The following is a 26,188-nucleotide window of genomic DNA, read 5'->3' on the forward strand; positions in this document are numbered from 1 at the left end:
TCATATGCAATAGCATTAACTTTGAAGATGAAGTCAAGAGGTACATGGTTCCATTTTGGTTTCCTGGGTCACTGAGGAAGCTATCCAATTGGATTGTTAGGAAGGGTATACCAGCAGACAGGATGAATCTTCTGCACGGTATACTGTGCACAGGCGTAAGCTAATTCATGGTCCTTTGTATGCACTTAGGAAATGTGCGTGTGCTCGTGCACATCTATGGCTCACACATGCGCATCTGTTTTTCTAATTGGTGACAAATGACCTATTTAAACTGGGCCTGTGCTATGCTTCAGTGCTGTCTTGTCTACATGTTCCCCTGAATACCTGCAACCTGTTACTCTGCATCTGACTACTGTTAACCACCCGGTTTGTCCTCACTACTCCTGAACTCCACCTACACTGACCCTAGCCTGCTTCTGACCACGCTTCTACCTGTGCCCTTTGCTGCTGCTCGACTGATATGTTACTGATTGGCCTGTATCATGACCTCGCTCCTGCTTATGTATCTGCACCTGATCCATCTTCCTGTGTATGAACTAGTTCGTCTGACTCTGTCCCAATCACTGCTGAACTGACTACTGCAAGCCTCTGCCTATATTCCACTGGTGTCTGCTCGACGCCTGTCTGCTACCAGCCTGTGCCTGTCTGCTGTCGCCATTGCCAGCCTGCTCCTGCCACCTACTCGCTGGTGTGAATTCAGCACCCCTGCTCAACTGTGGTCCACCGATAGTCTTCCCCTGCTCGATCCAGATAGTCCATCCAACCCTGCTGCTAGCAATATCAATAGGGACTTGTGCCAATCTTTACTCCTGTGCCTCCCATCTACTCTATCAGGGGCCCAGAGTCAGAGGTGTAACAGAGGCCTTCCTCCTCATGTCAGGCTGTTCTACCAGGTATGTGACATGGATTCTGTCACCCCATGTGACTCTAGCAGCCATATTGGGTCAGGCAGAGCCTATTCAGGCCCTGACTCCCAGCCTTAGCATGCATTTTCTGAGTGGATAGAGTAGGGACCGGTACCCAGTCTGCTAGGGGCAGAACTGGTGGCAGAGAAAAGGTTCCTGACAAGGAGGGTGTCAGGTCACCTGATTCCAGGTGACAGATGCACTACGTTGGGGTCTGGAGTGTACCTCAAGGTAGTGGACCCTATGTCTGGTGGAGCTCTAGATGATACAGGAGAGCAAGTACTCTTTAGTACCAACACGGATGACACTGGGAGCTAGAGCATGAGATTTCCCAGGTCACGGAATCTAAGAGCCAGCGGGTGTTCACCAGAGGCCCCTAGTGGTGGGGATGGATTTAACTGCAGTCTGGCTCCAAGTCGCGACCCCTAGGGCCTCCCAGCTCACACTCATGGTAGACTACAGGGAGGTAGAGAGGAAACAGCAGACTAGACTAGAAGAATAGTCAGGAGATAGCCAAAGGTTGGGGAAACAAGCAGGTAAGGATAGTCAGGAGATGGCCAAAGGTTGGGGAAACAAGCAGGTAAGGATAGTCAGGAGATAGCCAAAGGTTGGGGAAACAAGCAGGTAAGGATAGTCAGGAGATAGCCAAAGGTTGGGGAAACAAGCAGGTAAGGATAGTCAGGAGATAGCCAAAGGTTGGGGAAACAAGCAGGTAAGGATAGTCAGGAGATAGCCAAAGGTTGGGGAAACAAGCAGGTAAGGATAGTCAAGAACAAGCCAAGATCGGTAACTGGAATTAGATGTAGCACACAGAGCAAGTAGCACATGGAAGCCAAAAACACAATATTGATCAGCAGAGTTGGCTTGCAGTGCACAGGTTAATATAGAGTTCCCTGATAGGGGCTGGGGTGGAGCCATGCTTCGAAGAGAGATTACTTAAGCAGTCAGGTGAGAGTGGCTTGCCTCTTAAGCTGAACACATGGAGAGGTAAGCTGACAGACAAACATTACTGCGTATCCATGGCAGTACCCCCCCCCCTCCCCTGCCTGGGCCCAGAACCTATTGAGAAACCCTTGAGAAGCATTGCTCGCCTGTGCTCTATGCTATCATACACTGTAGGTGAAAAACTGATCCATACATTTGTGTTCTCCCGACTTGACTACTGCAATGCTCCACTTGCTGGGGTACCTATATCCACTATAAATCAACTTCAATATGTTCAAAATTCTGAAGCCAGAGTCCTGACTAGGTCTGGTACAAGTGATCATACTACCCCTATCCTGGAGTCCTCGCACTGGCTTTTCGGCAAGTTTTCGCATAGACTTTAACCACTTGCCGACCGCTTCACGCATTTATACGTCGGCAGAATGGCTTGACTAGACAAAGCAACGTACCCGTATGTTGCTTTAAAAGGCCCGCAGTGTGGGCCTGCCGTGCGCAAGGTGCCCGCGGGACCCACGGACACGATGTCTGCCGGTGTCTCGCAATCTTGTCACGGAGCTGCAGAACCGGGGGGGGGGGGATGCTTTTGTAAACAAGGCATTTCCCTGTACTGCCTAGTGACATGACAGAGATCACTGCTCCTTGTCATCGGGATCGGTGATCGCTGCCATGTGAGTTGAAGCCCAGCCCCCCCACAGTTAGAATCACTCCCTAGGACACACTTAACCCCTTCCCCGCCCCCTACTGGTTAAACCCTTCACTGCCAGTGTCATTTACACAGTAATTTTTATAGCACTGATCGCTGTATAAATGTCAATGATCCCAAAATAGTTTCAAAAGTGTCCGATATGTCCGCCATAAAAATCGCAGGTAACTGCCATTTCTAATAAAAAACAAAATAATAAAAATGCCATAAAACTATCCTCCATTTTGTAGATACGATAACTTTTGCGCAAACCAATCAATATACACTTATTGGCTTTTTTTTTTTTTTTTTACCAAAAATATGTAGAAGAATATGTATCGGCCTAAACTTAGCAAAAAAATATTTTTTTATATATATTTTTGGGGCTATTTATTACAGCAAAAAGTAAAATATAAAAATATATTGCTTTTTTTTCAAAATTGTCACTCTTTTTTTGTTTATATAAAAAAAAACTCTGAGATGATCAAATACCACCAAAAGAAATCTCTATTTGTGGGAGAAAAAAGAACATTAATTTTGTTTGGGAGCCACGTCACAGTGCTGAAACGCAAAAAATGGCCCGGTCATCGAGCAGCCAAATCTACCGGGGCTGAAGTGGTTAAGATCCCTTTTGCTCACCTACAAGGCTCTTCATGGCTTGGCATCCCATTATCGCTCTAACTTTTTTCAACTTACTTCCCCCCTTGTAACCTCCGCTCCTCAAATTCTGGTTTGCTGTGTGACCCCCCTACTCACCTACACTCAATGGGGGGGACACAGCCTTCTCCTGCTATGCTCCAAAACTCTTCAATTCACTTCCTAAGAACATCAGAGAGTCGTCTTCTCTAAACTCATTCAAATAATATCTAAAAAAAATTATCTTAGACAAATTTCACGTAAGTGTCCCTTTTTCATGGGCGTCCGCAGGTAGGGGCAAGAGGGGTCAAGTGCCCCCCCCCCTGGAATCATGGATTGGATCTTAAATTTAGCACAGTTGTGTCGCTATTGGAGTGTGGGCAGCCCGAACCCGGGGGCCACCCACCAGTGGGGTGACACCATCAAGGTGCTATCCAGACCCCTCATCAGTGTAGTGTGACTTCGGGCTCTTTTCCCTGCTCAGTCCAGCAGAGAACTTGGCGGCGCTGTGACAGGAGAAAGGTGAGCTGCCGGCTATCAGAGGTTTCCCCCGCTCTGTTTCCTCCCTATTGGCCATAACTGAGGGGCTATCAAAGGAGACTAGGAGAGGAGAGCATCATGGGACATGTAGTTCCAAAGATTGGCGGCCCCATTTTCCACAGGGAGGAGGCTACAGCTCAATCAAGAGAGAGATTGAGAGACTGCAGCCTGGGAAACACTGCTGTAGTTTTGCGGGGTCTGGTAAGAGGGCCTGCTGGTCATTATCTATTACTTATCCTATTAACTGTACTACATCTGCAGTTTCTGACCATGATAATGTGAATAACATTGTTGAAAAGGGGCGGTGCATGGGTGACCCTAAAATGATGCCCCCCCCTTGCAAAAAGTTCTGAGGACGCCAATGCCCTTTTTCCCTTATATTATCCTGTGCATTTCTTGTGTTTTCCTTGGAAATTGCTTTGAGATGCCACCTTTAAAGGTGGTATATAAAGAAAAAGTTTATTATTATTATTATTATTTTTATTGATGCAAACTGTCAACCTGGGAACAATGCCAGTATCGCTGCCCAGACACGCCATCTTGGTAGATCTCTATGTAACGCCTCGCCACTGCATCTATGAGGCCCAACCAGGGCTGGAAGCAATCTGGGCTCCTGTACAGGCAGCTATGACCTCCTGGGATGAGACCCAATACAGGTCCTTGCTGGAGCAGCTGGATATCCCCTTTTAAAGACGTTTCTCTACCCCAGCAGAGACTGCTTCACCAGCTGCTGGAAAAAAAAAACACTTGCTGGTGTTTGCCACTAGTCCAGTGATTTATCAACCAGAGTTCCAAAGAACCCTTCTCCAAAGGTTGCTGGGGGTTCCATAAGCAATGAGAAATGTCTGCCCCTCAGCTTAGTTCCCACTGACACCATTGATATTTTTGTTTATTTGTAAGGTGGTAATTCTTCCCAATGACCACAAGTGTAAGGAGCATTCTTCCCACTAGGGTTGCCACCTGTGCAGGATTCAGTTCGGGTTTGGAATCATGCGTCCTGGTTTCAGACTGCCTGGAACCCGGACACATTAGTTAGACTGGACTATGTAGTTAGACAGTGTGTCAGGGAAGACGGGCTTTCCATGTAAGATCGTGCACGCATGGCTACTAGCACTTTAAGACACACACCTATCACTAATAGTGATGGCCGAACGGTTCGCCCAGCGGTCGTTTCGCGGCGAATTTCGGCTGTTCGCCATCCGCCCGTTCAGCGGACTATTGGCGCCGTTCGCCCGGTGGACTTTCGTGTTTAATGTGTAAAAGAACTTTGACCTATAATGACACATCCATCATGGGGTACAGGACAGCCAATTGAGACATTACAGCACATGGACACTTGGACATTCCCCCTAACCTATAAATACACCCGATCCGGTGGCCATTTTACATTCTTTCTTCTGTCACTATAGGGAGAGGTTGCTGTGTGGAGCAGGGAGAGATTCCAGTGACCCAAATCGCTAGCTATTTGGTACACAAAAGTTCTTTTCAGGACTGGTATAGGTGTTAGGTGTATATAGGTTTGCTGTGCTACTGATTGTTGCAGCAGCCTGAGTGTCTTTTGTCAGTTTAGAGAAAGGGACAGGACGGTGTGTGCTACAGGGAGAGTCAGTTTAGTCATCATCATTAGCAGTTACTATCAGGTCCACAAAAGTGCTATTCCAGTTTTTGTTCCAGTAGCCTCTGTTTTGTCAGTTTATATAGGGACAAGCAGGAAGCAGTGTGTCAGGCAGTGAGGGTCAGTTTAATCAGTAGCTGTTACTATTAGTTCCACAAAGGTTCTTTTCAGGACTGGTATCAGTGGTACGGTAATAGGCTTGTACACGTATAATATTCTTTCTTCCAAATATAGAAAGAATATTATACTTGACTTCTGCCCTTCTGCTGCAGTCTGCTAATCATTCACAACCCACTTGTTCCACAAAGCTCCTTATAAATAAGGACTGGTAACTTGGTCTGTCTAGGGTGCTACAGTACATAGGGTTGAGTCAGGTACAGTCTGCTACTCTATAAGGACTGGTATAGGTCCACAATACATAGGGTTGAGGTGCACTACTGCTGACCGCTGCCCTATACTGCAGCAGTCCTTCATTGGTATAGGGACTGAGGTACAGTCTGCTAATTAGTGATGGCCAAACGGTTCGCCCGGCGGTCGTTTCGCGGCGAATTTCGGTTGTTCGCGGTCCGCTCGTTCGCTCGCCTTTTCCCGTCGCTCGCCCCGGCGGACTTACGTGTTTAATGTGTAAAAGAAATTTGACCTGTGATGACACATCCATCATGGGGTACAGGACAGCCAATTGAGACATGACAGCACATGGACACTTGGACATTCCCCCTAACCTATAAATACACCCGATCCGGCGGCCATTTTACATTCTTTCTTCTGTCACTATAGGGAAAGGTTGCTGTTTGGAGCAGGGAGAGATAAAACGCTAGCTATTTGGTACACAAAAGTTCTTTTCAGGACTGGTATAGGTGTTAGGTGTATATAGGTTTGCTGTGCTACTGATTCTTGCAGCAGCCTGAGTGTCTTTTGTCAGTTTAGAGAAAGGGAAAGGACGGTGTGTGCTACAGGGACAGCCAGATTAGTCGTCATCATCATCATCATCATCATTATTAGCTGTTACTATCAGGTCCACAAAAGAGTTATTCCAGTAACCACTAATCGTTCCAGTCTACTCTTTTTTGCCACTCTGTATAGGGACAGGAAGGAAGCAGTGTTGTCAGGCAGTGAGGGTCAGTTTAAAGACTTGCTGTTACTATTAGTTCCACAAAGGTTCTTTTCAGGACTGGTATCAGTGGTACGGTAATAGGCTTGTACACGTATAATATTCTTTCCTCCAAATATAGAAAGAATATTATACTTGACTGCTGCCCTTCTGCTGCAGTCTGCTAATCATTCACAACTCACTTGTTCCACAAAGCTCTTTATCAGGACTGGTAACTTGGTCTGTGTAGGGTGCTACAGTACATAGGGTTGAGTGCGGTACAGTCTGCTGTTCTGTAAGGACCGCTATCGGTCCACAATAGATAGGGTTGAGGTGCACCACTGCTGACTGCTGCCCTATACTGCAGCAGTTCTTCATTGGTATAGGGACTGAAATACAGTCTGCTAATCACTAACACACAACCTGCTTGGTCCACATAAGTTCCTATAAGGACTGGTAACTTGGTCTAGGGTGCTACAGTACATAGGGTTGAGTGAGGCACAGTCTGCTGTTCTGTAAGGACCGGTATCGGTCCACAATAGATAGGGTTGAGGTGCACCACTGCTGACCGCTGCCCTATACTGCAGCAGTCCTTCATCGGTATAGGGACTAAGAGTTTTGTCACAGGGTCATTTAAAAAATGACAGGCAGAGGAAGAGGCAGGCCCTTCTGCAGGGGTGGTAGGGGTAGGGCAGGAGCAACAGCCTTGAGCCAAAGTGGGAAGTTGCAGAAGGTGCGTTCAATTACTTTAAAGGACGCACCAGACGCACTCCCTGTCCTGTGCTGATTTACTCCTGGGCCTGCTTATTATGAGGGGATCACACCATCCCTGTCCTGTGCTGACTTACTCCTGGGGGTTCTTATTATGAGGGGATCACACCATCCCTGTGCTGACTTCCTCCTGGGGGTTCTTATTATGAGGGGATCGCACCATCCCTGTGCTGTGCTGACTTCCTCCTGGGGGTTCTTATTATGAGGGGATCACACCATCCCTGTGCTGTGCTGATTTACTCCTGGGCCTGCTTATTATGAGGGGATCACACCTATCCTGTCCTGTGCTGACTTCCTCCTGGGGGTTCTTATTATGAGGGGATCACACCATCCCTGTGCTGTGCTGATCTTCACCTGGGGGTTCTTATGAGGGGATCACACCATCCCTGTGCTGACTTCCTCCTGGGGCAGCTTACGGTGCTGCTGTCAGTGCTGTATATCACGGTGCTGGTGTGAGTGCTTAATGTCACGCTTCTGATGTCAGTGCTCTCTGTCACGGTGCTGCTGTCAGTGCTGTATGTCACGGTGCTGATGTCAGTGCTGTATGTCACGGTGCTGATGTCAGTGCTGTATGTCACGCTTCTGATGTCAGTGCTGTATGTCACGCTTCTGATGTCAGTGCTGTATGTCACGCTTCTGATGTCAGTGCTGTATGTCACGCTTCTGATACCAGTGCTGTATGTCACGGTGCTGCTGTCAGATGCCTCTATCACGGTGCAGGTGTCATTGCTGCATGTGACGCTGCTGGTGATCATCTCCTGCACCCTCTTCTCTGCCTACCCTGGTCCCTGACCTTCCCTCTCCTCCATTGCCTTCATGCACTCCACAGTCCTGAATTGTCAGAACAATTTCCCATATAAAAAGAGAATGCTTGTGGTTATTGATCCCAAATTCACCTCATACATGTGTTATGTCATTGGCCATGTGGTGGGACTACGTTTGCCCAGCTAATAATTATCCCGTGGCTGCAAATTCGACCTGAAGGTTTGAAACATTCCCCTCCCATTGAAGTCAATGGGGCCCGCCGTGAACGTTCGGTTTCGCGAACAGTTGGCCCCGTTCGCGTTTCGCGTTCGCGAAACGTCCCGTCGGAAGTTCGTCCATCACTACTGCTAATCACTCACACACAACCTACTTGGTCCACAAAAGTTCTTATAAGGACTGGTAAGGTATAGGGTGCTACAGTACATAGGGTTGAGTGAGGTACAGTCTGCTACTCTATAAGGACTGGTATAGGTCCACAATACATAGGGTTGAGGTGCACTACTGCTGACTGACCGCTGCCCTATACTGCAGCAGTCCTTCATCGGTATAGGGACTGAGAGTTTTGTCACAGGGTCATTTAAAAAATGACAGGCAGAGGAAGAGGCAGGCCCTTCCGCAGGGGTGGTAGGGGTAGGGCAGAAGCAACAGGCTTGAGCCAAAGTGGGAAGTTGCAGAAGGTGCGTTCAAGTACTTTAAAGGACGCACCAGACTTGGTTGAGTGGCTCGCTCAGCCTTACTCTTCTGCACCCTCCTCATCCTCTCGATCTGCACCCTCTGCTATGTGCACCCCCAAAGACACTACCACCAACAACACCACCACCACCACATACTTTCCGCTTGAGTCACAGGAATTATTTTCCGATCCATATCAAGACATTTCTGATGCGCAGCCACTCTTGGCATTGGATCAGGAAGAGGAGGTAGCAACAACCGCTACTCAGTAGTCTGACGACAGTACCCAGATCAGCCCAAGGAGGAGGTTGATCCCCGGTGTTGCTGCCTACTCCGAGATCTCTACTTATAGGGGTGGGGAAGGTGACGTTGATGATGACGTGTCTAGTGATGTCACGTGGGTGCCCACAAGAGAGGAAGAGGAGGGGAGTTCAGAGGGAGATATGGACCAGCAGATAGGGAGGAGAAGCAGGAATAACTTACATTGCACAGGAGGGACAAAGCAGACTGCAAATGTATCAGGAGCGAGTCATCGACCATGTACGGTCACATCTGGCGCTCCCAGGACACCGGCACATGGCTCCGCAGTGTGGGCTTTTTTTAACGTGTCCGCTGCTGACAATAGCGTTGCCATCTGCGATCTTTGCAGTCAACGCATTAGTCGCAGTAAGCCCAACACTCACCTAGGGACGACCGCCTTAAGAAGGCACATAAGCAGCCATCACCGAGCCGAGTGGGAACAACGGAACACACAAAGCCACACTGCAGGCTCTCACCGTCCAGCCTCATCTTCTACTTCTCCTTCTCCTCTCTCCTCACAATTGTCCTCCACTCCACCTTCCATCACGCCAAGCTCACGTTTTTCTGCAAAAAGGCAGGCTTCCGTGGGCCTAATGTTCGAGCGTAAAAAAATGATGACGCCGGATAACCCTCTTGCCCAACGGTTGACGGCTGGCTTGTCAGAACTGATAGCCCGCTAACTACTGCCATATAAACTGGTGGATTCGGAGGCCTTTCGCAAATTTGTGGCCATTGGAACACCACAATGGAAGGTCCCAGGAAGGAAGTATTTCTCCGAGAAGGGCATCCCAGAGCTATTTGGCCATGTTCAGCGGCAAGTGAATGTATCTCTGGCACACAGTGTCGGTGCCAAGATACATCTGACCACAGACACGTGGTCTAGCAAACACGGGCAGGGAAGGTATATCACTTTTACTGCCCACTGGGTGAACCTTCTGACGGCCGTCAAGCATGTAACCCGTGGCACCCGTGTAGATTTGGTTTTACCACCACGGATTGCATGCAGGACTTACTCTTCTTCTCCTCCTCCTCCCCCTACTCCATCCTCCTCCCTCTCCTCCTCAGCTGCCTCCTCCTTTTCCGTTGCTAGCCTCTCTTCCGCTGCGCCGCCCAAGCTCCCAGAACCTATTCGACATGCCAGGTGAGACGTTGCCATGCCGTGCTGCGTCTGTTGTGCCTGGAAGCCAAGAGCCACACTGGCCCGGCACTCCTTTCAGCTTTGCGTTCACAGGCAGATCAGTGGCTAACACTGCTCAATTTGACAGTTGGTAAAGTGGTGTGTGACAACGGTGCCAATCTGCTTAGTGCACTGAAACAGGGCAAAATCCCGCACGTACCATGCATGGCACACGTCTTAAACTTGGTCGTGCAGAGATTCCTTGTCAAATACCCTGGGGTCCAGGACATCTTGCGGCAGGCAAGGAAAATCTCGGCCCATTTCAGAAGATCTTACACGGCCATGGCTCGTCTTGCTGACATTCAGCGGCGACACCATCTGCCGGTCAGACGTCTTATTTGCGATTGCCCGACGCGATGGAACTCAACCTTCTATATGCTTGATAGGCTGCTCCAGCAGAAACGTGCTGTTAACGTCTACCTGTATGAACTCTGCGGCAGAACCGGTTCTGGGGAGCTGGGGTTTTTTCACCGCGCCAGTGGTTGCTCATGCGCGACGCATGCAGACTTCTGCGCCCATTTGAGGAGATCACCAAACTGGTCAGTCGCAGCTATGGCGCCATCAGTGACAAGGTACCCTATGCCTTCTTTATGGAGCGTGCATTGCGTTGTGTCATTGATCAAGCTGTGGAGGAGCAGGAGCGGGAAGATGAGAAAGTCGCAATGCTGGATGAATTCCCAGGGGGGGCTACTCTGAGACAAGTCAACAACAGGAGTCTGAAGAGGAGTCAGAGGAGGATGGTGCCGGGGCAGATGAGGAGGAGCAAGAAGAGCATGCTTTAAACCTTTCTGGGATCCCTGTTGTGCGTGGATGTGGAGAGGAGAATGAAGAGGACGACATTATCCTGGATGATGAGCAGGAGCCAGGCCACCACACCGCTTCCACTTTAGTGCAAATGGGGGCCTTCATGCTCCAGTGTTTTAATAGGGACCCCTGTATAAAAAGCATAAGGGTCAAGGACCATTACTGGGTGGCAACGTACTTAGACCCCCGGTACAAACACAAACTGGCGGAAATGTTACCGCCGTCGCAGCGCAGAGGGCTGTCAGAATGCAGCAGAGAAGGAGTTGCAGGTACCAATCCAACAGCGCCTGCAAGAAGAGGCCGGTTTGAAGATGTGTTGGTGACTTCGGATATGAGGTCATTCTTTCAGCTCCTGATGAACCCCTGGACTACTGGGTGGGCAGGCTTGACCTATGGCCAGAGCTTGCCCAATTTGCAATCGAACTGTTGGCTTGCCCCTCATCCAGTGTCCTGTCCGAAAGGACGTTCCGCGCAGCAGGGGGGATCGTGACCTATAAGCGTAATCGCCTAGCTCACGACAGTGTTAACTACCTCACATTTCTAAAAATGAATGAGGCATGGATCTCGGAGGAATTCAACACATGTGACCAGTAGACCATGTACATGTCTAGAAACAATTTTTTTAATCGAGCACAGAGACCTTCTTTCTTCATTTGGCTTACTTCCTTGTCCAAAAAAAGCACACCGTACTATAAGCCCGTACCCTCCTCTTTGAGGAGGTTGAGCGGTGTCATATTTCTACTGGGGCTGCTTATTATGAGGGGCTCCCACCATCCCTGTGCTGTGCTGACATCCTCCTGGGGCTGTACCTCTGTTGTGCAAATTATGAGGGGCTCCCACCATCCCTGTGCTGTGCTGACTTCCTCCTGGGGCTGTACCTCTGCTGTGCATATTTTGAGGTGCTTCCACCATCCCTGTGCTATGCTCATTCTGAGGGGCTCCCACCATCCCTGTACTGTGCTGACTTACTCCTGGGGCTGCTTATTATGAGGGGCTCCCACCATCCCTGTGCTATGCTGACATCCTCCTGAGGCTGCTTATTATGAGGGGCTCCCACCATCCCTGTGCTATGCTCATTATGAGGGGCTCCCACCATCCCTGTGCTATGCTGACTTCCTCCTTGGGCTGCTTAAGGTGCAGGTGTCAGTGCTGTATATCACCGTGCTGATGTCAGTGCTGTATGTCACGCTGCTGATGTCAGTGCTCTCTATCACGGTGCTGCTGTCAGTGCTGTATATCACGGTGCTGGTGTGAGTGCTTTATGTCACGCTGCTGATGTCAGTGCTCTCTATCAAGGTGCTGCTGACAGTGCTGTATATCACGGTGCTGGTGTGAGTGCTTTATGTCACGCTGCTGATGTCAGTGCTCTCTATCACGGTGCTGCTGTCAGTGCTGTATATAACGGTGCTGGTGTGAGTGCTTTATGTCACGCTGCTGATGTCAGTGCTCTCTATCACGGTGCTGCTGTCACTGCTTTATATCATGGTGCAGGTGTCATTGCTGTATGTCACGCTGCTGATGTCAGTGCTCTCTATCACGGTGCTGTTGTCAGTGCTTAATGTCATGCTTCTGATGTCAGTGCTGTATATCACGGTGCTGCTGTCAGTGCTGTATATCATGGTGCTGGTGTGAGTGCTTAATGTCACGCTGCTGCTGTCAGTGCTGTATATCACGGTGCTGGTGTGAGTGCTTTATGTCACGCTGCTGATGTCAGTGCTCTCTATCACGGTGCTGCTGTCAGTGCTGTATATAACGGTGCTGGTGTGAGTGCTTTATGTCACGCTGCTGATGTCAGTGCTCTCTATCACGGTGCTGCTGTCACTGCTTTATATCATGGTGCAGGTGTCATTGCTGTATGTCACGCTGCTGATGTCAGTGCTCTCTATCACGGTGCTGATGTCAGTGCTTTATGTCACGCTGCTGATGTCAGTGCTCTGTATCACGGTGCTGCTGTCAGATGACTCTATCACAGTGCGGGTGTCATTGCTGTATGTCACGCTGCTGGTGATCATCTCCTGCACCCTCTTCTTTGCCTACCCTGGTCCCTGACCTTCCCTCTCCTCCATTCCCTTCCTGCGCTCCACAGTCTTGAATTGTCAGAACAATTTCCCATATAAAAAAAGAATGCTTGTAGTTATCGATCCCAAATTCACCTCATACATGTGTTATGTCATTGGCCATGTGGTGGGACTATGTTTGCACAGCTAGTAATTATTTTGTGGCTGCAAATTTGACCTGTAGGTTTGCGAAGTTCGCCTCCCATTGAAGTCAATGGGGCCCGCCGCGAACGTTCGGGTTCACAAACTATCGGCCGCGTTCGCGAAACGTCCCGTCAGAAGTTCGTCCATCACTAGTCACTAATACTGAAGTCAGGCGGGCTGTTTAAACAGGGCTCCTACAGAGGTTCATTGCTGTTTGGTCTGCAGCCTCTGTGTTGTATCCTGTTTCCTGTGTGACCTCTGAATCTGATCCAGCTTGTCGTTTGCTGTGATTGCCTGCTGCCTGTTCTGATCCCGGCTTCCCTTTGACTCTGATCCTGCCTGCTGATTCTGTCTGCTGATCTTCCGGTACTACTTGGCTCGTGACCTGACCACTCTTCTGCCTACCGTCTATGCCTGATCTGCCTGATTATTACCTACCCGGCCTGTCTGACCCTGCATCTCGTTCATCCAGCCTGCTTCAGCTCCCAGCCCTGCAAACCAGCATCTGGTCCTGCTCGTGTGAGTTCATCCACTACCTGCCTGCTGATCACCACTACTACAGGGACTATTGAACTGTTTACAGGCACTCATACCCCACCGTGCTCCTGTGGCTGCTGTATCAATACCAGTGGTCCACGAGCCGGAGTTGTACGAGAGGCCTTCCTCTGCACGTCAGGCTCATATCCCAGGTACGTAACACAGTGTCTGTTACACTCCTTCACACTGCCCAAAGCCAGCACTCACAGTTCCTCCACCCAAACACACACACAGATGGAAGAAGAGAGAGGGCTCGATCTGCACCTCTTCCCCCCACCCCTACCCCCCTGTGTCTTCCCACACTCCAATCCCAGAGTCCTCTCCATACATCAGAGTTCTCAGTGTTCCCCCTGAAATCAGGGTTCCCAGAGTTCTCCCTTACATCAGAGTCTGCAGGGTCCCCCTTACGGTGAAAGGGAACTCTGTGAGTTCAGATGTAAAAGGGGAATTTTGTGGATTCAGATATAAAATGGGAACTCTGTGGACTCTGGTGTTAGGGGGGACTCTTGTTATTAACTTTTTACAATTAGAAATGTTATTTAATAGCAAAATATATACCGTATATACTCGAGTATAAGCCGAGATTTTCAGCCTCTTTTTTGAGGCTGAAAGTGCCCCCTCGGCTTATACTCGAGTCACCGCTGTCTGACTGCTCGATCAGCGTATCGAGCAGACAGACAGCGGACATTCTAAAATTCAAAAGCCGCGCCTCCGCCTCCGCCTTCGCCTGTGATAGGCGGAACACTGAATTTCCCAGCAGTCAGTGTTCCGCATATCACGGACATCCGCTCATCCTCGTACTACCGACGAGGATGAAAGGATGTCCGTGATAGGCGGAACACAGGCTGCTGGGAAATTCAGTGTTCCGCCTATCACAGGCGAAGGCGCGGCTTTTGAATTTTAGAATGGCCGCCGAGAAGAGCGGCGATCCTGGAAGGACGGAGGAGGCTCGGGACGGCGGCTCGGGACGGCGGCTCGGGACGGCGGCTCGGGACGGCGGCTCGGGACGGCGGCTCGGGACGGAGGCTCGGGACACAGGCTCGGGACACAGGCTCGGGACACAGGTAGGCTGGACACACACACAAGGCTGCACGGACACACACACACAGGGATGGATGGATGGATGGACACACACACACACACAGGGATGGATGGATGGATGGACACACAGGGATGGATGGATGGATGGATGGACACACACATGGATGGATGGATACACACACAGGGATGGATGGACGGACACACACACAGGGATGGATGGATGGACGGACACACACACAGGGATGGACGGACACACACACAGGGATGGACGGACACACAGGGATGGACAGCCATGTCTCACCCTCGGCTTATACACGAGTCAATAATTTTTCCAGTTTTTTGGGGGGTAAATTGGGGGCCTCGGCTTATATTCGGGTCGGCCTATACTCGAGTATATACGGTATGTATCGTTTATACAAAAAATGAAAAAAAATGCCGCGTGCCACTAAAGTGTTTGGGTTTGACTTGAAGAAAAGGCGGCAACTCTACTTCCCACAGACCATCACACTAATGCAGCCTTTTTTAACCTTTTCAACACAGAGGAACCCTTGAAATAGTTCTCCAGTTTTGAGGAACCCCTACTAAAAGTTAGAAATCTACAATTCATGATACATTAGTGTGATGGTCAGTGGGAAGAATGGTCCTTACACTTGTGGTTACTCTGTGTTGACAAGGTTGAGAAAGCCTGATGTAGAAAAACAGCAATAACATAAAGAGTTTAATATCTATGAACAGAGAGCGACAAAGACTGGGCTACCTATATTAATCAAGAAGCTAAAGACAAGTCACCCCAAGCTAAAGGTTCTCCTGGGTTCCAAAACTTGGACAGGACCTGGCATGTACTTACTGTATTCATGACAGAGAACACAAATGTATAGGCCCAAAGATCTGTCAGAGAGTACGAGTCTCCAAGAAATTTCTCTTTTATCTTCTCCCATGGATTTGTCCAATCCCGGTCAGTCTCGGATCCGATTCTCCAAATTAAGTGCTCTTCCATGTGTGAGAAGTCTGACCAGTTATTTTCCGAATACAGAGAAGACATACACCTGGAATGTTAAAGTAGAATGCTGAATAATGCAATACTTTGGATATTTATTTTTTCGTACAGAATCACCATTTTTTATGTTGTTACTTATTTCTCTTGCTGCTACATATTTATACATCACATTGCACTTTATACTGAGTGCTGTTTTTACTATTTATATACACTTACACATTTTTAGTGGTGTTAGAACACATATACACTCACTGGTGCCTGTTCAGTGCACCTATCTTATATTTGAACAGCACCATTTTCCTTTTTTTTTTTTTTTTTTTTTTAAATACTTACTAATGGCTTGAATGGAAGGGGGTCTGCTGTGCTGGGGGAGAGGTTTATGGGAAGGCTGGAGGAGTATTTAAACTAAAATTAAGGGGGGAGGGTGAACCAGAATTACATCGGGCAGACAGGTCAGTTAGCGGTCAGACATTAATGGAGGGTGGAATGGAGATAGATGGGGGGAGGGATATGGCAGGTAACAAGAAATTTCCAATGTTGCAAACAGCCATTGGAAACTATAGTGCCATTTGTACTTCTAAAGGTAATATGAAAAACACCAGAGCAAAATGTAATAATGCATTAAACGAATGCCAGAAGTCTGCCAAGCAAAATAGGCGAGTTGGAAGCTCTGGTGCATGAAGAGAGTTATGATGTAATCGGTATTGCTGAAACTTGGCTTCAATCTTCACATGACTGGGTTATTAATAATCCTGGCTATGCACTCTTTCGGAGAGACAGGGTAAAAAGGAAAGGTAGAGGGGTCTGTCTCTATGTGAGAAGTGATCTCAAAGTGAGTGAGAAAGAGGACCTGGTTGATGGAGAGTGTGATGAGCCTGAAGCATTATGGGTGGAACTGCATTTAGATGGGCGTAGTTCAAAGTTAATCATTGTTATAGACCACCCAATGTTAAGGAGGAGGTGGAGACTCAGCTGCTTGCACAGATGGGAATGGCTGTAAGGGCTGGGACAGTGATAATAATTGGGGGATTTTAACTACCCAGAAATTGACTGGAGTAATGACACTGCTGGGACAGTTAAAGGGCAAAAAATTATAAACCTATTACAGAACAATTTTATGGTTCAGTTTATTGAGGCCCCAACTAGGAATGAAGCTCTGTTGGACCAAATAAAGGGACACCTGGGTAGCAGTGACCATAACATGATTTCTTTTGATGTTAGTGCTAAACAAGAAATACATACGGGAAAGATAAAAACGCTTAACTTCAAGAGAGCAATTTTCCCAAGGATGAGGGCCACTCTCCAGGACTTAGACTGGGAGAGAATATTGGCACCAACGGGCACAGAACAGAAATGGGAATTCTTCAAAAAGACTGCTTGAGACCTCACTGCAATAAATTTAAAAGGCTAAAAACAAAACCTATGTGGCTCACGGCCAAAGTTAAAAAATCGATAAACTATAAGAGAAGAGCTTTTAAAAAATATAAAAATGAAGAAACACTGGTGTCATTTAAATGTTACAAAGAATTTAAGAGAATATGTAAAAAGGAAATCAAGGATGCAGAAATTCAAAACGAACGGCAGATTGCAAAAGATAATAGGACAAACCCCAATTTTTTTTTCAAATATATTAATAGTAAAAAGGTCAAGTCTGAGCATGTAGGCCCTTTACAAAATAATCTGGAGTGGGTGACTGGGGACAAAGAGAAGTCTAACTTATTAAATACTTTCTTCAGCTCTGTGTATACAAAGGAGCATGGGGGAGCTCATGTCCATAATGGGGGTGGTACTGACGCAGCCCTAAATCCACAATGGCTCAAAAGTGATATGGTTCATAAATATTTGGACAGAATAAAAGTGGATAAAGCACCTGGACCTGATGGCATCCACCCACGGATCCTAAAAGAATTGAGCTCTGTAATTTCAGAGCCATTGTATCTAATTTTTACGGACTCATTAATGACGGGAAAAGTCCCATTGGATTGGCGCAGGGGGAACGTGGTGCCTATATTTAAAAAGGGATCAAAGTCTTTACCAATTAACTATAGACCTGTTAGTTTAACTTCTATAGCTGGGAAGATACTGGAGCGTTTAATAAAAGACCGCTTCAACGAGTTATTGCTGAACAAAAACACTTTAAGCAACAGACAACATGGATTCATGAAAGACAGAAGTTGTCAGACAAACCTGATTTCTTTTTATGAAGATGTAAGTAAAACTTTAGACAGAGGGGTGGCGGTGGACGTGGTATACTTGGACAGAGGGGTGGCGGTGGACGTGGTATACTTGGACAGAGGGGTGGCGGTGGACGTGGTATACTTGGACAGAGGGGTGGCGGGGGACGTGGTATACTTGGATTTTGAAAAAGCGTTGGATACAGTTCCGCACACGTGGCTCATGTGTAAGGTAAAGTCTACAGGTTTGGAAATATCAGTTTGTAAATGGATAGAAAACTGGCTAAAAGATAGAATTCAGAGAGTCGTGGTTAATGATTCTTACTCTGAATGGTCTGAGGTTATCAGTGGTGTACCCCAAGGTTCAGTGCTGGGACCCTTACTTTTTACTATCTCTATAAATGATATTGGGTCTGGGATCAAAAGTAACATTTCCGTCTTTGCAGATGACACCGAGCTATGCAGTGGAATAACGTCCTTACAGGATGTCTCCAATTTACAAGCCGACCTCAATACACTGTCTAATTGGGCGACTATGTGGCAGATGAGGTTTAATGTTGAGAAATGTAAAGTTCTGCACTTGGGGGCTAAGAATATGCATCATACACACTAGGGGGAGTACAACTGGGGGGATCCATAGTGGAGAAGGATCTGGGGGTTTTGGTAGATCATAAGCTCACTAATAGCATGCAATGCCAAGCTGCGGTTTCCAAAGCGAGCAAAGTCCTTTCTTAATAGTATTAAGAGAGGTATGTACTCCAGAGAGAGAGAGATATCACTTTTCCCCTGTTCAAATCATTAGTAAGACCTCATCTGGAATATGCAGTTCAGTTTTGGGCACCAGTTCTCAAAATGGATATCGGAGAACTGATGAAAGTGCAGAGAAGGGCAACCAAACTGATAAGAGGCATGGAGGAGCTCAGCTATGAGGAAAAATTAGAGGAACTGAATTCATTCCCTCTTGATAAGAGGAGATTAAGGGGGGATATGATCAACATGTACAAATATTTAAGGGATCCATATAGTGAACTTGGTGTTGAGTTATTCTCTGTACGGTCAACCCAGAGGACACGGGGCACTCTTTACGTCTAGAGGAGAAGAGATTTCATCTCCAAATACGGAAAGGTTTCTTCACGGTAAGAGCTGTGAAAATGTGGAATAGACTCCCTGCAGAGGTGGTTATGGCCAGCTCAGTAGATTGCTTTAAGAAAGGCCTGGATTATTTCATAAGTGTACATAATATAACTGGGTACTGATATTTATAGGTAAAGTTGATCCGGGGAAAATACGATTGCCTCTGGGGGGATCAGGAAGGAATTTTTTCCTCTGCTGTAGAAAATTGGATCATGCTCTGCTGGATTTATTTTTATTTTTTTTGCCTTCCTCTGGATCAATTGTGGGCATAAAATTGGGTATATTGGATGGTACGATATTTTTTATTTTATTTATTTATTGTTTTTAAGGTTGAACTGGATGGACTTGTGTCTTTTTTCAACCTGACTAACTATGTAACTATGGCTGTGTGTCGAGTTATTTTAAGGGGACAGAAAATGTACACTGTTATACAAGCTGTACACTCACTACTTTACATTGTAGACAAGTATCATTTCTTCAGTGTTGTCACATGAAAAGATAGGTGTACTCACTTTTGTGAGATACTGTATATATATATATATATATATATATATATATATGTAGCACTCACCCCCCGAAGGAGCTGCTGGTTAGATTTGGGCTTACCGTTACCTTCTGTCTTCCTCATTGTATGTTTAGGGGTGTCTCGTGGTAGATGGCCCAGTAACTTGAGAGACTGACAACAGATCCACTTGAATGGATTTTATTTGTAAAACGTAGACAATGAACAGTCTCTTAAATTGGTATCAGAGGGTTGGAAAGGAAAGTTCAGGTACTCTTAATGTCAAAGTCAAAATGTTGAAGAACTTGCTTACTTTGACTGCATCCAGAGAATAGCCATTCGCAACTGGATGTTCACTCAGGTTGGACAGTCCCCTCTCTCACAAGGCCCAGCAGCCAACAAGGTGCTTACTCAGGAACAAGTCTCTGCCGCAGACGTTGTTGTAGAACATGTAGGGAAACTTAAAGCGGGATTCCACTCTAAAGTGGAACTTCCGCTCATCGGAACCCTCCCCCCCTCCGGTGTCACAGTTGGCATCTTTCAGGGGGGAGGGGGATGCAGATACCTTTCTAAGACCGGTATTTGCACCCACTTCCTCCCACGAGAGTCTATGCTGTTTCCTGTCCTGCCGCGCTGTCTGCTGGGACACACACGGGTCTCAGAGACAGCGCGGACCATTCATATTGCACTGCGCTACTCGTGTATGAGCAGTAGGAAACCGGGAAGTGAAGCCGCAATGCTTCACTTCCTGATTCCTTCACCAAGAATGGAGTCGGCAGCAGCTGAGAGCCAAGCGATCGATCGGTCTCAGCTGCCGACATCGCTGAAACCTGGGACAGGTGAGTGTCCATTTATTAAAAGTCAGCAGCTGTAGTATTTATAGCTGCTGGCTTTTAATATTTTTTTTGTAGGTGGAATCCCTCTTTAAGCTTGAAAACACTTGAAGGATACCTGGATCTTTCAGCCAGCTTGGCGATATCCACAAGACTGGATTCTCTTGGGTACTTCAGCCCTTCCAGGCTCTTACTAAGAAACCAACCCGTACGTGATCTTCTTCTGAAGAGTCATCCCATGGAATGCTTGAAGTCACTGGGTCTCTCCCGAACCAGAGACGGCACCCAACCACCTCAGAATCCTTCTTCAGTTTTCTTGCCTTGGGCTAGCCAGGCCCGAGACATCAAAATCGGGTGGATCCGCACCCCAGGCCATAGCCTTCCTGGGGGCTGGTCAGGAGGACCAGGACCATGAAGTCAGTACATCATTTTGGATCGAAACCCCGAACCACGTGACATCTGCATCTTAAATACCCTCTCCCAGAAAGCACAGCGAGAGCGCCACTCCCACTGGGCGGGCTCCGAGAGAGAGTAACTTAAGCACCTAACCAGACCAGAGTTCCATGCCTACCAGAAGAGATAGTGCCCCCTGTGGCCAGGCTAAACATCTCACAGTCCAGTCAAACTGATGCTGAGGTCTAATTTAGATAATTGTACCCAAACCAAACTGTAGTTTAGGCAATTTTATGTATTTTACGAATGACAACAAACCGAAACTAAATTTTTTTTTTAAAGAAAAAATGGACTACCGGCGCACTAGGAATGCACAATATAAAATGTATCTTTTTGCTGCAACCCAGTATAGAAATATCACTATGTGAGTCAATCTAATTTGTATGTGTATATAACGAGGGTTGCGCTAACAGTACTTTTTATTATATTACCGTATTTCCAAAGGTGTGTGTACTGTGTGTGTATACTGTGTGGCCCCATAATCTCCTATTGCCCGGGGGCCCCATAATCTTCTATTTCCCGGGGGCCCCATAATCTCCTATTGCCTGGGGGCTCCATGAGTTGTCAGTCCGCCCCTGGTGTTAACCCCATCCCTTGCCAGTGACATTTATACAGTAATCAGTGCATTTTTATAGTACTGATCACTGTATAAATGACCATGGTCCCAAAAATTTATCAAAAGTGTCCAATTTTAAAAATCACAGATCGCCGCCATTACTAGTAAAAAAAATGCTATAAATCTATTAATATAAATACATATAAATTTATTCCCTATTTTGTAGACGCTATACATTTTGCATATACCAATCAATATACGCTTATTGAGATTTTTTTTTTTTACCAATAATATGTAGAATAATACTTATTGGCCTAAACTGAGGAAAAATTATTATTATATTTTTTAAATTGGGGATATTTAATATAGCAAAAAGTAAACGATATCGTGTTTTTTCCAAGATTTACGCATTCTTTTGTTTATAGCGCAAAAAATAAAAACCACAGAGATTATTAAATACCACCAAAAAAGCTCTATTTGTGGTAAAAAAAAAAGGACATCCATTTTGTATTTTTTGTACAGCGTCGCACGACTGCACAATTTTCAGTTAAAGCGACGCAGTGCCGTATCACAAAAAATGGCCTGGTCATTGAGCAGCCAATTCTTCCAGAGCTAAAGTGGTTAAAACAGACTGAGGGTTCAAGATGTGCTGCTCAGGCTCATATGAAGAAGCACAAAAAAACGGGCAGTGTTGAGGAGCGTGGATGCAGTGGTTGGTCAAGGAAATATAATGCAGCAGATGAAGGACACATCAGGCTTACTTCTGTTCCACCTTGGAGGATGTCCAGCACTGCCATTAGCACAAAACTGGCAGAAACCAATGGAACCCATGTAAACCCATCTAATGTCTGGAGAAGTCTGTCCAGAAGTTGTCTTATTGCGGCCAAAAAGCCAAACCTCCGATGTGGAAACAAGGCTAAGTGATTCAGCTATGGAGGAAAACATAGAAACTGGGGTGCAGAAAAATGGCAGCGGGTGCTCTGGATTGATGAATCACAATGTGTAACATTTGGCTGTAGCAGGAGGTAGTTTGTTGATGAAGGGTTGGAGAGCCGTACAATAATGAGTGTCTGCAGGCAACTGTGAAGCATGGTGGAGGTTCCTTGCAAGTTTAGGGCTGCATTTCTGCAGAGTCGGAGATTTGGCCAGGATCAATGGCGCCATCAGGGCTGAGTAATACAGACAGATACTTCTCCATCATGCCAGACCATCAGGGAGGCGTATGATTGACCCCAAATGTATTCTGCAGCAGGACAACAGCCCCAAACATACAACCAATGTCAATAAGAACTATCATCAACATAGAGGAGAACAAAGTATTCTGCAAGAGATGGGTTGGCCCCCACAGAGCGCTGATCTCTCAACATCATGGAGTCTGTCTGGGATGACATGAAGAGACAGTAGGATTTGAGGGGGCCGACACCCACACAACATCTGTGCTTAGTTCTCCAAGATGTACATAGAACAACCTACCTGCCGAGATCCTCCAACAACTGTGTTTTTTCATTTACTTTTCCATTTTGTTAATTGATAAAACATAAACTTTTAACACAATTTCTTTTTTTTTATACCTGCCTTAAACTTTTTCACAGTAGTATATGTATGTGTATGTGTGTGTGTGTGTGTATGTATATAGGTGGGTGTGTGTGTGTGTATGTGGGTATGGGTGTGTGTGTATGTGTGTGGGTGTGTGTATGTGTGTGGGTGTGTGTATGTGCGTGTATGTGTGGGTGTGTGGAGGCGTGTGTGTGTGTTTGTTTGTGTGTGGGCATGTGGGTGTGTGGGCGTGTGGGTGTGTGTGTAAGTGTGTGTGGGTGTGTGGGCGTGTGTGTGGGTGTGTGGGTGTGGGTGTGTGTATGTGCGTGTATGTGTGGGTGTGTGGAGGCGTGTGGGTGGGTGTGTGTGTGTGTTTGTTTGTGTGTGGGCGTGTGGGTGTGTGGGTGTGTGGGCGTGGGTGTGGGTGTGGGTGTGGGTGTGTATGTGTGTGTGTTTGTGTGTTTAAAGTTAATTTTCTAGCAAAAAATGCTGATTTTACAATGCATGTGAAAAATGTAAAACCTTTCCCCAGAGCAAAGTGACTAATAAATTAGGATAGCTGTTATGCAGGTAACACAATGCTATATAAAATTGTTATAATGTATATACCATGTAGATCCAGATACCCCGCCGATGTATGTAACGGCACCTAAAAGGTTGAGTTCGATCAGTTTTGAAATTGTTCCCAGAAAACCAACCATGGCGCGGAGTCCACCTCCCGATCCCAAGACCGCGATTACAGGAGGGTTGGAATGCTTTGCAAAAAAAAAAGATTTTTACCGTTATAAGTTATGTTACAGGCATAGCATGTGTTAGACAGTGGTAATAAAACACAGTGTGACAAACCCAACTGGGACAGAACCAACCAGGACAGGGGCTTTTGAAGAGGATTAAGGGCTATCCTCCTACCCACTGATTATGACCCATGGAGGAGACCAGGGATTTTGTCTGCTTCTTCAGGTCAGAGCATGGTAAAGAGCTCAGTTCAGCCTCTGATCCCATGGAGAGAGGCGATCGTTCTCTAATAATGGACAACGGCATGATTACCCTGAAATCGAGGCTTGGATTAAAATAACAAGCATACCATACTTACCTCCACTGTGCCATTTGTTTTGCACAGAGTTGTGCTGGATGTGGCGTAGATACCCGCAGATAATGCGGCTATCTATACCCGGGAGTGGGAGCAAATACCTGTATTAAACAGGTATCTGCTCCCCCCTGAATATAACACCGGAAGGGGGGGTCACAAAAAGCGGAAGTTACATTTTTGGGTGGAACGCTGCTTTAATTAGATTTCTATTTAATTAAGATCACTGTTAGTTTCTAATTGGATTTCTGTTGTCATGCTAATATCCCCAAGAGGAATGTCCTCCTGTTGGGTATAAAATATTTGTCTGAGTTTCAATAAACAGTCATTCTTTTGGTTGCTGCTATAAGCCCTTGGTCTGCTGGAAGGGTTTAGAGGGCAGGAACAGTGAAGGCTAGGACTGTATATTTTGGGGGGCAGCAAATACAAGAGATCCCGCCGCCACCCCCCCCATGGTCAGTCGGCCCTGCACTTACCCACCACCACCTGGTTGGTCGGTCGGTCGGCCCCGCACTTACCTAATCTAGGGGGTGGTCGGCTTTGGCTCCTTCCTGCATCTCATCCTCCTCGGCGTCGGCTTCCTCCTTGATGGCTTCACCCTTCGTTTCGGGCTTCATGCCGGCTTTCTGCTCGGCGGCTTCACCCTGCGTCTCAGGCTTCATGTCAGCTTCCCTCCTCCTTCACTCGGTGGCCAATACGATTGCCTCTTCTCTTGGCCAATCAAGTCTTAAGACCTGCTTCCGGATTGGCCGGGAGGAGAATCAGGAATACAATAGCGAATATTCATTTGCTATTGTCACACACCTGGGTGGGCCAAGGGCACAGTGCTTTGCACCCCAAGCCCACCCTTTTTCAAAGCAAATTAGAGCCTCAGGCTTTAATGGTGTGCTTTGGGTATAATAAACATTGTAATCCATGCATCTGGTGCCCTGAATGTAGATTAGGGGCCGATTGCATGGATTATGGGTGGGCTCCCATTGAGCAGGAGACATTGTTTGGGAGAAGCGAAGAAATACAGTGGTGTGAAAAAGTGTTTGCCCCCTTCCTCATTTCCTGTTCCTTTGCATGTTTGTCACACTTAAGTGTTTCGGAACATCAAACCAATTTAAACAATAGTCAAGGACAACACAAGTAAACACAAAATGCAATTTGTAAATGAAAGTGTTTATTATTAAAGGTGAAAAAAAATCCAAACCATCATGGCCCTGTGTGAAAAAGTGATTGCCCCCCTTGTTAAAACATACTATAACTGTGGTTGTTCACACCTGAGTTCAATTTCTCTAGCCACACCCAGGCCTGATTATTGCCACACCTGTTCACAATCAAGGCATCACTTAAATAGGAGTTGCTTGACACAGTAAGGTCCACCAGAAGATCCTTAAAAGCTACACATCATGCCGCGACCCAAAGAAATTCAGGAACAATTGAGAAAGAAAGTAATTGAGATCTATCAGTCTGGAAAGGGTTATAAAGCCATTTCCAAAGGTTTGGGAATCCAGCGAACCACAATGAGAGCCATTATCCACAAATGGCGAAGACATGGAACAGTGGTGAACCTTCCCAGGAGTGGCCGGCCGCCCAAAATTACCCCAAGAGCGCAGCGACGACTCATCCAAGAGGTCACAAAAGACCCCACAACAACGTCCAAGGAACTGCAGGCCTCACTTGCCTCAGTTAAGGTCAGCGTTCATGCCTCCACCATCAGGAAAAGACTGGGCAAAAATGGCCTGCATGGCAGAGTTCCAAGGAGAAAACCACTGCTGAGCAAAAAGAACATCAAAGCTCGTCTCAATTTCTCCACAACACATCTTTATGATCCCCAAGACTTTTGAGACAACATTCTGTGGACCGATGAGACAAAAGTGGAACTCTTTGGAAGGTGTGTGTCCAAGTATATCTGGCGTAGAAGGAACACTGCATTTCATAAAAAGAACATTATACCAACAGTAAAATATGGTGGTGGTAGTGTGATGGTCTGGGGCCGTTTTGCTGCTTCAGGACCTGGAAGACTTGCCGTGATAAAAAGGAACCAAGAATTCTGCTGTCTACCAAGAGATCCTGAAGGAGAATGTCCGACGATCTGTTTGTGTACTCAAGCTGAAACGAACTTGGGTTCTGCAGCAGGACAATGATCCTAAACACACCAGCAAGTCCACCACCGAATGGCTGAAGAAAAACAAAATGAAGACTTTGGAGTGGCCTAGCCAAAGTCCTGACCGGAATCCTATTGAGATG

The 26,188-nt window shown here is 46.9% G+C and overlaps 1 protein-coding gene across 2 annotated transcripts in view; it reads right to left on the reverse strand.

Moving 5' to 3' along the window:
- Positions 1–26,188, reverse strand: part of LOC143973622 (cytosolic phospholipase A2 gamma-like) — a 204,966-nt gene that overhangs the window by 107,965 nt on the left and 70,813 nt on the right. For both annotated transcript variants that reach the window (XM_077474476.1, XM_077474477.1), the window contains 2 exons: positions 23,476–23,621; positions 15,529–15,727 (listed from right to left, as the gene is read on the reverse strand). In XM_077474476.1, coding sequence (XP_077330602.1) covers positions 15,529–15,727; positions 23,476–23,621 — 345 coding nt within the window. The remainder of the gene's footprint in view (positions 1–15,528; positions 15,728–23,475; positions 23,622–26,188) is intronic.

Source organism: Lithobates pipiens, unplaced genomic scaffold (genome assembly GCF_037356315.1).
Source record: "Lithobates pipiens isolate NorthernLeopardFrog02 unplaced genomic scaffold, aLitPip1_a1.2 Scaffold_87, whole genome shotgun sequence".
Classification (NCBI taxonomy): Eukaryota; Metazoa; Chordata; class Amphibia; order Anura; family Ranidae; genus Lithobates; species Lithobates pipiens.